The sequence below is a fragment of the Carassius auratus genome, unplaced genomic scaffold (assembly GCF_003368295.1).
Source record: "Carassius auratus strain Wakin unplaced genomic scaffold, ASM336829v1 scaf_tig00215459, whole genome shotgun sequence".
Taxonomy (NCBI): Eukaryota; Metazoa; Chordata; class Actinopteri; order Cypriniformes; family Cyprinidae; genus Carassius; species Carassius auratus.
Genome location: NW_020528097.1, coordinates 257,425 through 274,906, shown reverse-complemented (window position 1 = coordinate 274,906; position 17,482 = coordinate 257,425). Strand labels below are relative to the sequence as shown.

The 17,482-nt window shown below is 38.2% G+C and overlaps 2 protein-coding genes and 1 long non-coding RNA gene across 3 annotated transcripts; all 3 read left to right on the top strand.

Annotated features, from left to right (window-relative positions):
* Window positions 1-2,831: 2,831 nt before the first annotated feature.
* Window positions 2,832-4,919, top strand: LOC113094867 (uncharacterized). Its single transcript, XR_003288194.1, has 3 exons — window positions 2,832-2,864; window positions 3,385-3,493; window positions 4,785-4,919. It is a non-coding gene; the product is annotated as an uncharacterized LOC113094867 (long non-coding RNA).
* Window positions 4,920-4,944: 25 nt separating this feature from the next.
* On the top strand, window positions 4,945-16,618 carry LOC113094870 (uncharacterized). The gene is made up of 8 exons (XM_026260496.1): window positions 4,945-5,116; window positions 5,551-5,871; window positions 6,401-6,526; window positions 6,860-7,138; window positions 14,414-14,716; window positions 14,844-15,155; window positions 15,681-15,992; window positions 16,356-16,618. Exons 1-8 carry the CDS (start codon window positions 4,945-4,947, stop codon window positions 16,460-16,462), a joined length of 1,932 nt encoding a protein of 643 aa, XP_026116281.1. The 3' UTR covers window positions 16,463-16,618.
* Window positions 9,279-11,340, top strand: LOC113094866 (uncharacterized). The gene is made up of 4 exons (XM_026260493.1): window positions 9,279-9,419; window positions 9,544-9,855; window positions 10,379-10,690; window positions 11,051-11,340. Exons 1-4 carry the CDS (start codon window positions 9,296-9,298, stop codon window positions 11,155-11,157), a joined length of 855 nt encoding a protein of 284 aa, XP_026116278.1. The 5' UTR covers window positions 9,279-9,295; the 3' UTR covers window positions 11,158-11,340.
* Window positions 16,619-17,482: the final 864 nt, after the last annotated feature.

Genomic DNA, 17,482 nt, shown 5'->3' with positions numbered 1-17,482 from the left:
GATTGCGAATCATTTGAGTCAGTTTGGGAGTACGGAGCAAGGGGCAAGGAACTCGACCGGAAGTTGAAGTCGGGTGGGGGCTGCCATCTTTTAGCAGAACTTCACTTGCGTTAGCATTCCCATTGACTCCCATTCATTTTGGCGTCACTTTGACAGCGAATAACTTTACATCTGAGGCGTTTAAAGACTCTGTTTGTCCATTATTTATTTCTAAAGATACACGACAATGTATAAAGGGCTCCATTACCTTCTATGTTACATTATGGCCCCGTATAATCAGTTTTTGTAAAAAAATAGGCTAACGATTGCGTCATAACCACTCGGCTCTCTGTCGCATTACCGTACAGACAGGAGGAGAAGCTCGCAGGCAATTAACTTAATTTGGCGTACTGGCGTTACATTTTAAACTACTATACAAAATAATTAATCAGAATACTTACTCCTGCTCACTCACTACAAATAACTCCCCACTCAAGCTCGCCGTCTCTGCAAGATTAACGATGGCAGTTTGCACGCACAGCCACTTAGAAGATTTACATCTGTCAGACAGGTTGCTGACGTCGTCAAGCTTCATTTGAGTCTGCGCGTCAGAAACGGAAGTGCTAAAAAACGCTAAAACTGGGCTTCATTTGTCTCAATTGAGTTCCAATGGGGTCGCTGTGTCCATTTCTTTTACTGTCTATGGTACGGAGCGGGATCGCGAATCATTTGAATCAGTTTGGGAGTTCGGCGCGGGTTCACGAATCATTTGAGTCAGTTTGGGGATCGCGAATCAGTACGGAGCGGGATAGCGAATCATTTGAATCAGTTTGGGAGTTCGGAGCGGGTTCACGAATCATTTGAGTCAGTTTGGGGATCGCGAATCAGTACGGAGCGGGATAGCGAATCATTTGAATCAGTTCGGGAGTTCGGATCAGCTTCGCAGATCACTTGAATCAATTCGAGAGTTCGGAGCCGGTTCGCGAATCATTTCAGTCAGTTCGAGAGTTTGGAGCAGGATCGCGAATCATTTGAATCAGTTCGGGAGTTCGGATCGGCTTCGCAGATCACTTGAATCAATTCGAGAGTTCGGAGCGGGATCGCGAATCATTTGAATTAGTTCGGCAGTTAGTAGCGGGTTCGCGAATCATTTGAGTCAGTTCGGGAGTTCAAAGCGGGTTCGCAAATCATTTGAGTCAGTTTGGGGATTGCAAATCATTTGAGTCAGTTCGGGAGTTCAGAGCGGGATCGCGAATCATTTGAGTCAGTTATGGGGATCGCGAATCATTTCATTTCGGGAGTTTGGAGCGGGATCGCGAATCTTTTGAGTCAGTTATGGGGATCGCAAAGCATTTGAATCAGTTCGGGAGTTCAGAGCGGCATCACGAATCACGAAAGATTTGCGCTCATAAATTTTCAAATTGGCCATAACCTTTAATTCCTTGCTGCCAACTGGAGTGGCAGCAGGGTGGCAAGGCTTTCTTTTAGGGTGGCATTTGCCACCCCCCTGGTAGATCTGCCCCTGGATATGTAGTAAATGTAATTTATGTAATAAATTCACCACATCTGTTAATAAAACTTTTAACACGTAATCAGTTGAAGTCTTTATTCAGTAAAAGCAATCTATCTATCTTTGAAATGAGAATATACAAATTACTGTATGCTTTGATTTACCCATTTATTAAACTACAAAACATTTTAATTGTTATAATTTGTAGAAAATAAGCAAAACGAGTACTGCAACGTTGTGGATTTCGAAACTTGACCAATACACATTTGACTCAAAATAATTTTCAATGCAGTATATGATAGGGGTGCTCCGATCATGATCAGCCGATCGTTAATGCGCATCTCGTCAGTAAAGCCGGTTATTTAATCAGCGGTTAATTCCATCAGGTGCGTGATTTCACATAGAGCAGCTGTTACTACACAGAGCCGGTGTTAATAGAGAAGATGCGCAAATCCACTTCATTTTCAGCATTTATTGGCGCATCTTCTCAGTTAACAACGGCTCTGTGTAGTAACAGCTGCTCTATGTGAAATCACGCACCTGATGGAATTAATGGCTGATTAGAGAACCGGCTTTACTGACGAGATGCGCATTAATGATCAGCCGATTGTGATTGGAGCAGCCCTAGTATATGGTTAAATACAAAAATAAAGTTTATAAAGACATTTTTACTTCTTTTTTTAACTATATTGTGCATTTTATCTACTAAATGTATAATTTTGGGGGCATATAAATAAATATAGAGATTAAGAATGTTTATATTCCAGTTCATGTGTGCATAAAAAACATTCATCTTTTGCTTTGTTATTTATAATTTTTTTTTGAATGATTCAGAAAACGATTAAGAATGACACAAAATAATCATCATACATTTTATTACGTTTTGGCAGTTATTAATCGATACATTTTAAGGACTCTTATTTATGTCAAATAAGAATATTATAAAACTGCTTCATTGTAGGCTCACTTGGAGCATAGCTTACCTCAGGTAAATCATTAGGACAATCAACCATGACACAATCTATTAATTATTTTGCATATTAACAATAGTAATAAAAACAACAATAAACTAAGCATAATGTCATTCTACGCTAAAACATACCTTTTTAAAAATCGTTTATGTTTCAGTTTCAACGCAAAACAGGAAACTCATGAATATTCATGTCAACTCCATCCACGGGAACAGTTTTTCACGGGAATCGAATATTACACAACACCGGCCACTCCACGTATCTGTTTACTTAAATCCACAAATAATAGACGCGCAACAAAAGCCAGATGCGGAAATCAAAGCGGCATCAATATCAGCTGTAGCTACAGCAAAGAGAGACCCAACTCTCAAACCACGGATTGTTCTGTTTGAAGAAACGGGAAGGTAAGCGCGTGATTGTTAATATTTAGGATAATATGTTCGCCTGTTGGTGTGTGTGAGATGAATGCAGAAACATGTTGCTCTTTTTTTTCTTACTGTGTATTTGCCATGTTTTGATCTGTTTTCATGTTGTATTGCTCTGGAATCACTCTGAGTTTTTTTTAAATCATTTTCACTACTTAGTACAAATAAAAAAAAAAAGGTGAAACATTTATTATCAGTCATGGTCAATCGGAGTTCGATCACATTCTTGTGGTCATGAAGTCACGTGATTGGTTAGTTAGTGTTGAGTGGGCGGGGATCGAGAGGTTTTTGGGCTGAAAGTCTTCGACTTCATCTGGCAACACTGGATGGGTGTTAATAACCCCCATTCAAACAGTCGGGAAGCTAAGAATATTTTAGGTTTTGCACTTAAGATTCATCTTCCTAAAAAATAACCGTGAACAGTTAGTGAAACTCAGACGTTATAAAATCTGTTTGTTTTCTAGAGCTTCTCTGTTATTTGGTTTTATATGCTGCACAGGCTCGAGAGAGACTCCACCGAGAGATGATGTTTATTAGAGGTCTGACGGGAGTCTGCAGCGGAGAGAGGAACATTGTTATACTCTCGGTCTTCCTGGCATTTTTGATCGGTGAGTGGGACATTTAACAGATTTGGTTTCACTGCTGCGCATGCGCTCTGACAGGGTCCACAATCAAGACCCAAACCGGAGACATGCGCAGACACAGAGCAGGAGATTTCTATTTTTGCCATTCAAAGAAAAAAAACTCATCCCTGTCAGGGGTTAAAGTACAATTTCAGAAAATATATTAAAGAAGTTTGCAAAGACTGGACGTTAGTGGAGAATGGATTTAATGCAGTCTGGTTTAAAGGTTGAAAGACATTAACACATAAATGTTTAAATTACTATTTATTTATTTACTTGTTTTCCTGTAAAATTCGAGTCTAATATTAAATGTTTTTAAAATGTATGTGTCAGAGAAAACATATTTTTGTCTAGCTGTGCTGGCAGATGTGTTTTATTTACTTATTACATTTTGTTTTATTTGTATTTATCTTTTTTTTTTTTTTGCACAATCTTAAACTAACTAGGAAATTGTAGTTATTTGCAATATTCCTATCAATTTGTCCACTTTTTTATTTTATAAGTGAGTAGTACTAGCTCTGCATAAAAACAATAGATGTCAAAGGAAAGTCCTCACATAATGACATTAATACCAACATGTGTGTAGATGTGAAACAGAAAGTGTATATTTTTGGGCCTGTAAGAGATCACCTTATTTAAGTTTTTTAACAACCACTTTTACCTTTATCTGTATCTTCCTGTTTGTTTATCATTTCCTCTTGTCTGATGAAACACATGTATCTCTGAATCGCAGGCTCTGTTTATACTATATTAAGATGTGTTTTGGTCGATCGCAGCACAAGTATAACACTAAATACAGGTGTAAATGGGATGTAAAACATTTTGAGTTTATCCACTCTCAACCACTTCCAGAGGAAGTCGAAACACATTCTCCTGGATTGTGTTTGTGGTGTAGACAGTCATGTGCTCGAAAGTGTTTAACAGCCACAAAAGACTGTTGCCAATTAGCATATACTTATTATTAGTCAGCTAGCCAATGATGCTACTTTGCTGTAAAACGCATACATTTTTTTGTCTCGTTTTTTTTATTATTATTATTATTATTATTATTTTAGTTTTATAGGTGATAATTTCATTATTTTTAAATTAAATAAATTTATAACACTTAAAACCTTAATTGTAAAACTACAGTCAAAGCATTGTTGATTTTAATTCCTGTGTAAATGCATTTATGCCAGATCAGAATAGCATTAAACCGTTTCCATGGTTTTCTGCTTCAGATTTGGATCATGTGCCTCTTCTTCTGTGTATTTTGAGGAACTGCTCCTGTGTGCAGGTGTGTCTGGTGACTCGGGTGAAATAAAGAAACTGTCCGTTCTGGAGGGAGATTCTGTTACTTTACACACTAGCATTACTGAAATACACAACGTTGATCTGGTGATGTGGATGTATGGAGCTCAGAGATCTATTATCGCTAACTCAATGGCAAAAATCAGATGATTTCCTTTTACGATGTTGATGACGGGAGATTCGGAGACAGACTTCTGCTGGACAATCAGACGGGATCCTTGAGCATCAGTGACATCAGGACCAAACTGTCTGGAGACTATCAGCTCAGGATCATCAGCAGCGAGACCTCGTACAAGTCATTCAGTCTGACTGTCCATGGTGAGCACCTCACATCGGTTTCATCCGAAACAACTGTTACCATGGTCTGTCTGAACTCTTGATTGTGATTGGCTGGAAGGTGTGCAGTAAAACAGGTAGAGGATCTGAACAGGTGCAGTTACATCTCTCTCTGCATACCTCAATAACAGACCATGGTATAAATGTGATAATCCACAGCTAACTGTGCATTAAAACTGCTCCACCTCGGACATTTCTTTGCCTTTTAAATTAATTAAATCACAGCTATCCATTGGTTATCCCTTACTTAAAGTTTCCTTTAAAGTTTACATTACATTTTAGCTATTAATAAGCATAGCAAAGGATTGATATTTTAATATTAATTTTAATTTAATAATTTACATATTCATTCATTCTTACATGCACATGTATTGTTAGATTGAGCAGTGAAATCTAAAAACATTTTTCCTCTCCAGATGTGTTTTTTGCTGGTTTAACAAACACGAAAGAGGGAGACTCCATCACTCTTCATACTGGTGTTCATAAAATACAGAAACATGATGTGATTCTGTGGATGTTCGGACAGTTGAGTCCAGACACGTTTATAGCTGAAATCAACACAACACTGGGTCAGATCTCCTATAGTGAAGATGTGAGACTGAGAGAGCGAGTACGGCTGGACGATCAGTCTGGATCTCTGACCATCAGAAACAGCAGAAGCACAGATACAGGGCTTTATCAGCTGCAGATCACCAACAGCAAAGAGACCTTCTACAAGAGATACAATGTGTTTGTCGGTCAGTAGAGCATATTTCGATGCTTTTCAATTGATGCTTGCAATTATTATTATCATTTTTATTGTCGATGTGTCAGCTTTTAGTTTCATCACATCAAACTGCAGACTTACATATGATGGTCATGTTTACAGGTTAAATAAGAAATCTGTAAGAGAACCACAATAATAAATCATATTTGCATTGGTGTTACTGTAATGATGAATACATTATAAAGCCCAAGTCTGACCCATGAGCACCTCTTCTAACTACCATACGACAGCTGCTCGACTCGTCTGTCATCTTTAATTAAGAGACAGCATCTTCTCAAAGGATAACACGTATCATTGAATTTCTATAGTCAGTTGTGGAGCAAAACGCTCAACATTAACCAGCTAATAGATGCTATAATTGCTAATAATGTAAACGCCAAAGAACTCAACTGCAATTTAGTGTTTCAGATCAGAAACTATTTGTAAATCAGATTTGATCCCTTAATTCTTGGTTTGCGGTCAGACTGGTTTGCACTAATGTGTGTCTGTATGTGTGGCAGATGCTCCTGATCCAGGTCTGTCTTCAGGTGTTTTAGCACTGATCTGTGTTATTGTGCTGATGATGTTAGCTGCAGCTGTAATCGCTGGAGTGTGTTATTCTCGCCGCAAGTATTCTCCACTGAAGGGTAAGTGTTAACACAGACCGGTTTCCTTCTCTATTCACTCCTCCAGCCTCACTTCACTTCATGTTTTCAAATGATAAATAAACTTAGCAATACTTATACTTCTTGTGCTTATGATTTAAGGTCAATTCCACACTTATATTCTAGACTTTTTTGGCTTGTTTATACAATTTAAATGTATTGGCAGACCACATGAGGTTTATTAGTCAAGCAAATTTAAACCTGTGTCTGTTTACTAACAGTTATATAAATGCAAATTCAGAAAAAATGTCCTTTTTTTCCACTCTGGATGGTATGAACAGATGACCTGAAGACAGAAGAAGTGTCAGAGGGGAGATTCAGTCACTCTACACACTGGTATAACTGAACCACAGAGATATGATCAAATACTCTGGAGTTTTGGACCTCGAGGCTCTGTCATCGCTCAGATTCCTGAAAGGACCAGTAACACTTCATTCAGGGATATCGAGAGATTCAGAGGCCGACTGCAGCTGGACAGTGAGACTGGAGATCTGACCATCAGAGATGTGAAAATCACACATTCAGGAGACTATCAGCTGAAGCTCATCAAAGCAAGACAAACCAAATCCAGAAGATTCAAGCTTATTCTCTCTGGTGAGCAGCTCACTCAATATAATAACTCAATAGATTCAGTGCTGCTACTCAACTTCTTGCTTCTGATGCAGGTTGCTGTGCGTATGTTAGCTTTTTTTGATCCGCGTTTTTAATCATTTTCACCAAAATAGTCCCAGTGCTCTCTATGGCCTGTAATACAGTATTGTTCAAAATAATAGCAGTACAATGTGACTAACCAGAATAATCAAGGTTTTTAGTATATTTTTTATTGCTACGTAGCAAACAAGTTACCAGTAGGTTCAGTAGATTGTCAGAAAACAAACAAGACCCAGCATTCATGATATGCACGCTCTTAAGGCTGTGCAATTGGGCAATTAGTTGAAAGGGGTGTGTTCAAAAAAATAGCAGTGTCTACCTTTGACTGTACAAACTCAAAACTATTTTGTACAAACATTTTTTTTTTCTGGGATTTAGCAATCCTGTGAATCACTAAACTAATATTTAGTTGTATGACCACAGTTTTTTTAAAACTGCTTGACATCTGTGTGGCATGGAGTCAACCAACTTGTGGCACCTCTCAGCTGTTATTCCACTCCATGATTCTTTAACAACATTCCACAATTCATTCACATTTCTTGGTTTTGCTTCAGAAACAGCATTTTTGATATCACCCCACAAGTTCTCAATTGGATTAAGGTCTGGAGATTGGGCTGGCCACTCCATAACATTAATTTTGTTGGTTTGGAACCAAGACTTTGCCCGTTTACTAGTGTGTTTTGGGTCATTGTCTTGTTGAAACAACCATTTCAAGGGCATGTCCTCTTCAGCATAGGGCAACATGACCTCTTCAAGTATTTTAACATATGCAAACTGATCCATGATCCCTGGTATGCGATAAATAGGCCCAACACCATAGTAGGAGAAACATGCCCCATATCATGATGCTTGCACCTCCATGCTTCACTGTCTTCACTGTGTACTGTGGCTTGAATCAGAGTTTGGGGCTCGTCTCACAAACTGCCTGTGGCCCTTGGACCCAAAAAGAACAATTTACTCTCATCAGTCCACAAAATGTTCCTCCATTTCTCTTTAGGCCAGTTGATGGTTCTTTGGCAAATTGTGACCTCTTCTGCACATGCCTTTTTTTTAACAGAGGGACTTTGCGGGGGATTCTTGAAAATAGATTAGCTTCACACAGACGTCTTCTAACTGTCACAGTACTTACAGGTAACTCCAGACTGTCTTTGATCATCCTGGAGGTGATCATTGGCTGAGCCTTTGCCATTCTGGTTATTCTTCTATCCATTTTGATGGTTGTCTTCCGTTTTCTTCCACGTCTCTCTGGTTTTGCTCTCCATTTTAAGGCATTGGAGATCATTTTAGCTGAACAGCCTATCATTTTTTGCACCTCTTTATAGGTTTTCCCCTCTCTAATCAACTTTTTAATCAAAGTACGCTGTTCTTCTGAACAATGTCTTGAACGACCCATTTTCCTCAGCTTTCAAATGCATGTTCAACAAGTGTTGGCTTCATCCTTAAATAGGGGCCACCTGATTCACACCTGTTTCTTCACAAAATTGATGACCTCAGTGATTGAATGCCACACTGCTATTTTTTTGAACACACTCCTTTCAACTAATTCAACTAATTGTCCAATTGCACAGCCTTAAGAGCGTGCATATCATGAATGCTGGGTCTCATTTGTTGTCTGACAATCTACTGAACCTACTGGTAACTTGTTTGCCACGTAGCAATAAAAAAATATACGAAAACCTTGATTATTCTGGTTAGTCACATTGTACTGCTATTATTTTGAACAATACTGTATGTATTCATGCTGTATAACAGTGAGAAGATGCATAGCCAAAAAATCTAATCTTTGACATGCGCACACTGCACAAATAGAGAGTTTCCCACTAGTACTACACTATTTCTTAGTTTTACTCTGATTTTCAGCAGATCACTCTTATATGTTCCCATGTTTATATTTCTTGATGTTTTGTGGTGTTGGTGCAGTGGACTCGCTGCCATTCTCGGAGGGAGAAAACGTCTCTCTAAACTCCGGTGTTAGTAAACTACAGAGAGATGATCAGGTTCTCTGGACGTTTGGATCTGAAGACACTGTTATAGCTAAAAGAGACAGAAACACCACTCAGACAGCCGATGCTGACGGGGAGATTTGGAGACAGACTGCAGATGGATAAACAGACCGGATCTCTCAGTATCACGAACACCAAAAGCACAGACTCCGGAGTTTATCACATAAAAATCAGCAGCAGAAATAAAGTCTCATACAAGAAGTTTAGAGTTACAGTATGGTGTAAGTAGCTTGAGTTCTACATACAATTATTGTGTTCATGCATAGTATTCAGTGAGATGTTCCCTTGCACACTTTTACGATCACATTTACAATGTTTTTTTGCATGTGATGCCGTGACATGAAGTGGACACAGTTAAAGTGAGAGCGGGAGACTCGGTCACTCTAAACACTGGGATGACTGAACTAGAGGAGGACAGTAAGATACTGTGGACACATGGAGATCACGAAACCTGCATTGCTAAAATCAACAGAGCCACCAATAAGACGTCATTGTATCGTGGTAATGATGTGAGATTCAGAGACAGACTGCAGCTGGATCACCAGACCGGATCTCTGAGCATCTGGAACATCAGCATCACACATTCAGATGTCTATAAACTACAGATCAGCAGCCGCACACGGAGCAAATGCAAAAGATTTGTGCTTATTGTCAATGGTGAGAATCTTGTGTCATTTAATGTAATAATGATGCTCTGTAAATTAATTAAAACATTCGTAAAATGTACCATCATAAATTTACAGTTGGTTACCATAATTACAGTAACTGATGTATTGTTAACATACCAACCTACTGAAGTACTGAAATGGAATATTATTCCAAAAATTGTTTACTTCTGTAAAATAACATGTAATGTCCAAAACAGTTATTCACTGTATACTAGGGGAATTTATCGCTAACCATTTAACAGGTTTTTAATGTAGCATTTTTAAAGTAATGTACAGTTAAATTCACAGTCATTTTTACAGTGTGTTTTCCAATGTACAGAACTACAATTTGTATGCTTTGAAATGAATTCACCCTAAAATCTCATTTTCATAAAAGCTGATTTTAAATTAGAAGATAAAATAACCATAACATTTATCTAAACATATGCCATCTTAATTTTATTTAAATATCAATATATTAATTTAGCACTCATGTCTCTTTCTCTTCTACATGGTGCTGTTGTCACATGAAGAAAACACTGTGTCAGTGACGGAGGGAGACCGAGCTGAACTAAACACTGATGTTAGTGAGCTACACAGAGACTCTCTGATCCTGTGGATGTTCGGCCCCAGAGACCGTCTCATAGCTAAAGCTGACCTGGAGAACCGTAAGATATCTACATATGATGGTGTTGGTGGACGATTCAGAGACAGACTGCAGCTGGACCTTCAGACCGGATCTCTGAGCATCACAAGCACCACGAACACAGACTCTGGACTTTATAAACTCAAGATCATCAGCAGCAGAGAGACCAGATACAAGCGATTCAGAGTTACTGTCTGTGGTGAGTTACTGATTATTAAAATATGATATCTGGGAACAGTTTACATGCTGTAAAATACACACAACTCTACACTAAATGAAATCAATCTTCAGATGTTAAATATACTATCTGAAAGCAATAAATTGCTAGTTATATTCAGTAAAAATTACATTTTGATGTCCTGTCCATGTCCCAGTGAAAAAAAAAATCTAAACAGCCGATATAAACAAAGACTGACTTTGATTTAAAGTAAATACTCCTGGTTTTGCACTTTTACTAAGATATACAGTGTACTGCTGACTAATGAAATCCTTAGCTGTGACATCATCAGCAGTCATTGCTGTAGTTTAACCATCTGTGATTCTTTCTGTTTTCTTACAGAGGACAGAGAGAGAGAGATCCATCCAGAAGACACTGTGGAGTCCACTCAGAGAGAGAAAACAGAGGAGATACCATTGCTCAAGATCTATAGTGGCACTAGTGTTTGACAGATATATATAATTTTATCAGAAATGGAACTAAATCTAATTGTTAAAAATAAAAACTCTGCTTTCAAGCTCCTCAATCTGTTGTTTTCTTCAGGTGAAGGAGTTTTTCATAGAAATAACCTCATCTCATGTATTCATTTCTCTCCATTGCGTTTCTAAGGAAAGATTGCGATCAAATAGCACACCTAGGTTCCTAACTGATGACGAAGAATTGACAGAGCAGCCATCAAGTCTTAGACAGTGTTCTAGGTTATTACAAGCAGAGTTTTTAGGTCCTATAATTAACACTTCTGTTTTTTCTGAATTTAGCAGTAAGAAATTACTCGTCATCCAGTTTTTTATATCGACTATGCATTCCATTAGTTTTTCAAATTGGTGTGTTTCACCGGGCCGCGAAGAAATATAGAGCTGAGTATCATCAGCATAACAGTGAAAGCTAACACCATGTTTCCTGATGATATCTCCCAAGGGTAACATATAAAGCTTGAAGAGTAGCGGCCCTAGTACTGAGCCTTGAGGTACTCCATACTGCACTTGTGATCGATATGATACATCTTCATTCACTGCTACGAACTGATGGCGGTCATATAAGTACGATTTAAACCATACTAATGCACTTCCACTGATGCCAACAAAGTGTTCAAGTCTATGCAAAAGAATGCTGTGGTCAATTGTGTCAAACGCAGCACTAAGATCCAATAAAACTAATAGAGAGATACACCCACGATCAGATGATAAGAGCAGATCATTTGTAACTCTAAGGAGAGCAGTCTCAGTACTATGATACGGTCTAAATCCTGAGTGTGTGTGTGTGTGTCAGAAGGCCTGGTTTCACAGAAAGGGCTAAAGTTAAGCCAGGGTTAGGCCATAGGTCAATTAAGACATTTAAGTAGCTTGTATAAAGGTGCCTATGGTGTGCATCTTGTGACAAAACAATGGTACTGACATATTTAAAGAAGGAAAAGAGTGTTTCAGATACAGTAATACTCTCTTTAGAAAAACTAAAACAGTAAAGTACAAACAGGGAATTAAGACTTTAGCAGGAGAGTGTGTCTGTGGTTACAAAGGGAATGATTTTTGATTTGTACTCTGAATACATCGTTACTTTTTGGATATGAATGGAGAATTTGACATTAAGCCTTTTCTGTAGGATTGTGTGAATTTCTTTATCTGTTTTCTGTATTGTTTGAATATTTTGAGTGATTATTGATCTGTACTGATTTGTATTTTACTTTTATTGATTTGTATGTTTATTCAAGTTTAAGCTTTCTCTCTCTCTCTCTCTCTCTCTCTCTCTCTCTCTCTGTCAATCCTTATTTTTTTATAATTGTTATTTATTGTTTTTATTCCTTTTTTTTTGTGGGAGCACACCTGACCGAATGTGTCTAATTGATGTCCACCTGTTACTTGTAAAGAGCTGTACCTCAGTTCATGTACAGTATTGTTCAAAATAATAGCAGTACAATGTGACTAACCAGAATAATCAAGGTTTTTAGTATATTTTTTATTGCTACGTGGCAAACAAGTTACCAGTAGGTTCAGTAGATTGTCAGAAAACAAACAAGACCCAGCATTCATGATATGCACGCTCTTAAGGCTGTGCAATTGGGCAATTAGTTGAAAGGGGTGTGTTCAAAAAATAGCAGTGTCTACCTTTGACTGAACAAACTCAAAACTATTTTGTACAAACATTTTTTTTTTCTGGGATTTAGCAATCCTGTGAATCACTAAACTAATATTTAGTTGTATGACCACAGTTTTTTAAAACTGCTTGACATCTGTGTGGCATGGAGTCAACCAACTTGTGGCACCTCTCAGCTGTTATTCCACTCCATGATTCTTTAACAACATTCCACAATTCATTCACATTTCTTGGATTTGCTTCAGAAACAGCATTTTTGATATCACCCCACAAGTTCTCAATTGGATTAAGGTCTGGAGATTGGGCTGGCCACTCCATAACATTAATTTTGTTGGTTTGGAACCAAGACTTTGCCCGTTTACTAGTGTGTTTTGGGTCATTGTCTTGTTGAAACAACCATTTCAAGGGCATGTCCTCTTCAGCATAGGGCAACATGACCTCTTCAAGTATTTTAACATATGCAAACTGATCCATGATCCCTGGTATGCGATAAATAGGCCCAACACCATAGTAGGAGAAACATGCCCATATCATGATGCTTGCACCTCCATGCTTCACTGTCTTCACTGTGTACTGTGGCTTGAATTCAGAGTTTGGGGGTCATCTCACAAACTGCCTGTGGCCCTTGGACCCAAAAAGAACAATTTTACTCTCATCAGTCCACAAAATGTTCCTCCATTTCTCGTTAGGCCAGTTGATGTGTTCTTTGGCAAATTGTAACCTCTTCTGCACATGCCTTTTTTTTAACAGAGGGACTTTGCGGGGGATTCTTGAAAATAGATTAGCTTCACACAGACGTCTTCTAACTGTCACAGTACTTACAGGTAACTCCAGACTGTCTTTGATCATCCTGGAGGTGATCATTGGCTGAGCCTTTGCCATTCTGGTTATTCTTCTATCCATTTTGATGGTTGTCTTCCGTTTTCTTCCACATCTCTCTGGTTTTGCTCTCCATTTTAAGGCATTGGAGATCATTTTAGCTGAACAGCCTATCATTTTTTGCACCTCTTTATAGGTTTTCCCCTCTCTAATCAACTTTTTAATCAAAGTACGCTGTTCTTCTGAACAATGTCTTGAACGACCCATTTTCCTCAGCTTTCAAATGCATGTTCAACAAGTGTTGGCTTCATCCTTAAATAGGGGCCACCTGATTCACACCTGTTTCTTCACAAAATTGATGACCTCATTGATTGAATGCCACACTGCTATTTTTTTGAACACACCCCTTTCAACTAATTCAACTAATTGCCCAATTGCACAGCCTTAAGAGCGTGCATATCATGAATGCTGGGTCTCATTTGTTTTCTGAGAATCTACTGAACCTACTGGTAACTTGTTTGCCACGTAGCAATAAAAAAATATACTAAAAACCTTGATTATTCTGGTTAGTCACATTGTACTGCTATTATTTTGAACAATACTGTATATATTCATGCTGTATAACAGTGAGAAGATGCATAGCCAAAAAATCTAATCTTTGACATGCGCACACTGCACAAATAGAGAGTTTCCCACTAGTACTACACTATTTCTTAGTTTTTCTCTGATTTTCAGCAGATCACTCTTATTTGTTCCCATGTTTATATTTCTTGATGTTTTGTGGTGTTGTTGCAGTGGACTCGCTGCCATTCTCGGAGGGAGAAAACGTCTCTCTAAACTCCGGTGTTAGTGAACTACAGAGAGATGATCAGGTTCTCTGGACGTTTGGATCTGAAGACACTGTTATAGCTAAAAGAGACCGAAACACCACTCAGACAGCCGATGCTGATGGGAGATTTGGAGACAGACTGCAGATGGATAAACAGACCGGATCTCTCAGTATCACGAACACCAAAAGCACAGACTCCGGAGTTTATCACATAAAAATCAGCAGCAGAAATAAAGTCTCATACAAGAAGTTTAGAGTTACAGTATGGTGTAAGTAGCTTGAGTTCTACATACAATTATTGTGTTCATGCATAGTATTCAGTGAGATGTGCCCTTGCACACTTTTACGATCACATTTACAATGTTTTCCTGTTGCATGTGATGCCGTGACATGAAGTGGACACAGTTAAAGTGAGAGCGGGAGACTCGGTCACTCTAAACACAGGAATGACTGAACTAGAGGAGGACAGTAAGATACTGTGGACACATGGAGATCACGAAACCTGCATTGCTAAAATCAACAGAGCCACCAATAAGACGTCATTGTATCGTGGTAATGATGTGAGATTCAGAGACAGACTGCAGCTGGATCACCAGACCGGATCTCTGAGCATCTGGAACATCAGCATCACACATTCAGATGTCTATAAACTACAGATCAGCAGCCGCACACGGAGCAAATGCAAAAGATTTGTGCTTATTGTCAATGGTGAGAATCTTGTGTCATTTAATGTAATAATGATGCTCTGCAAATTAATTAAAACATTCGTAAAATGTACCATCATAAATTTACAGTTGGTTACCATAATTACATTAACTGATGTATTGTTAACATACCAACCTACTGAAGTACTGAAATGGAATATTATTCCAAAAATTGTTTACTTCTGTAAAATAACATGTAATGTCCAAAACAGTTTTTCACTGTATATACTAGGGGAATTTATCGCTAACCATTTAACAGGTTTTTAATGTAGCATTTTTAAAGTAATGTACAGTTAAATTCACAGTCATTTTTACAGTGTGTTTTCCAATGTACAGCACTACAATTTGTATGCTTTGAAATGAATTCACCCTAAAATCTCAGTTTCATAAAAGCTGATTTTAAATTAGAAAATAAAATAACCATAACATTTATCTAAACATATGCCATCTTGATTTTAATTAAATATAAATATATTAATTTAGCACTCATGTCTCTTTCTCTTCTACATGGTGCTGTTGTCACATGAAGAAAACACTGTGTCAGTGACGGAGGGAGACCGAGCCGAACTAAACACTGATGTTAGTGAGCTACAGAGAGACACTCTGATCCTGTGGATGTTCGGCCCCAGAGACCGTCTCATAGCTAAAGCTGACCTGGAGAACCGTAAGATATCGACATATGATGGTGTTGGTGGACGATTCAGAGACAGACTGCAGCTGGACCTTCAGACCGGATCTCTGAGCATCACAAGCACCACGAACACAGACTCTGGACTTTATAAACTCAAGATCATCAGCAGCAGAGAGACCAGATACAAGCGATTCAGAGTTACTGTCTGTGGTGAGTTACTGATTATTAAAATATGATATCTGGGAACAGTTTACATGCTGTAAAATACACACAACTCTACACTAAATGAAATCAATCTTCAGATGTTAAATATAATATCTGAAAGCAATAAATTGCTAGTTCTATTCAGTAAAAATTACATTTTGATGTCCTGTCCGTGTCCCAATGAAAAACTAAAATATCTAAACAGCCGATATAAACAAAGACTGACTTTGATTTAAAGTAAATACTCCTGGTTTTGCACTTTTACTAAGATATACAGTGTACTGCTGACTAATGAAATCCTTAGCTGTGACATCATCAGCAGTCATTGCTGTAGTTTAACCATCTGTGATTCTTTCTGTTTTCTTACAGAGGACAGAGAGAGAGAGATCCATCCAGAAGACACTGTGGAGTCCACTCAGAGAGAGAAAACAGAGGAGATACCATTGCTCAAGATCTATAGTGGCACTAGTGTTTGACAGATATATATAATTTTATCAGTAATGGAACTAAATCTAATTGTTAAAAATAAAAACTCTGCTTTCAAGCTCCTCAATCTGTTGTTTTCTTCAGGTGAAGGAGTTTTTCATAGAAATAACCTCATCTCATGTATTCATTTCTCTCCATTGCGTTTCTAAGGAAGATTGCTATCATATAGCACACCTAGGTTCCTAACTGATGACGAAGAATTGACAGAGCAACCATCAAGTCTTAGACAGTGTTCTAGGTTATTACATGCAGAGTTTTTAGGTCCTATAATTAACACTTCTGTTTTTTCTGAATTTAGCAGTAAGAAATTACTCGTCATCCAGTTTTTTATATCGACTATGCATTCCATTAGTTTTTCAAATTGGTGTGTTTCACCGGGCCGCGAAGAAATATAGAGCTGCGTATCATCAGCATAACAGTGAAAGCTAACACCATGTTTCCTGATGATATCTCCCAAGGGTAACATATAAAGCTTGAAGAGTAGCGGCCCTAGTACTGAGCCTTGAGGTACTCCATACTGCACCTGTGATCGATATGATACATCTTCATTCACTGCTACGAACTGATGGCGGTCATATAAGTACGATTTAAACCATGCTAATGCACTTCCACTGATGCCAACAAAGTGTTCAAGTTTATGCAAAAGAATTCTGTGGTCAATTGTGTCAAACGCAGCACTAAGATCCAATAAAACTAATAGAGAGATACACCCACGATCAGATGATAAGAGCAGATCATTTGTAACTCTAAGGAGCGCAGTATCAGTACTATGATACGGTCTAAATCCTGAGTGTGTGTGTGTGTGTGTGTGTCAGAAGGCCTGGTTTCACAGAAAGGGCTAAAGTTAAGCCAGGGTTAGGCCATAGGTCAATTAGGACATTTAAGTAGCTTGTATAAAGGTGCCTATGGTGTGCATCTTGTGACAAAACAATGGTACTGATATATTTAAAGAAGGAAAAGAGTGTTTCAGATACAGTAATACTCTCTTTAGAAAAACTAAAACAGTAAAG

Coding starts and splice junctions, on each gene's coding strand:
- LOC113094866 (XM_026260493.1), top strand. CDS start 9,296: ATGGATAAACAGACCGGATCTCTCAGTATCACGAACACCAAAAGCACA. Junction 9,420..9,543: donor GTTTAGAGTTACAGTATGGT/GTAAGTAGCTTG, acceptor CGTGACATGAAG/TGGACACAGTTAAAGTGAGA. Junction 9,856..10,378: donor ATTTGTGCTTATTGTCAATG/GTGAGAATCTTG, acceptor TGTCACATGAAG/AAAACACTGTGTCAGTGACG.
- LOC113094870 (XM_026260496.1), top strand. CDS start 4,945: ATGATTTCCTTTTACGATGTTGATGACGGGAGATTCGGAGACAGACTT. Junction 5,872..6,400: donor GAGATACAATGTGTTTGTCG/GTCAGTAGAGCA, acceptor TATGTGTGGCAG/ATGCTCCTGATCCAGGTCTG. Junction 14,717..14,843: donor GTTTAGAGTTACAGTATGGT/GTAAGTAGCTTG, acceptor CGTGACATGAAG/TGGACACAGTTAAAGTGAGA.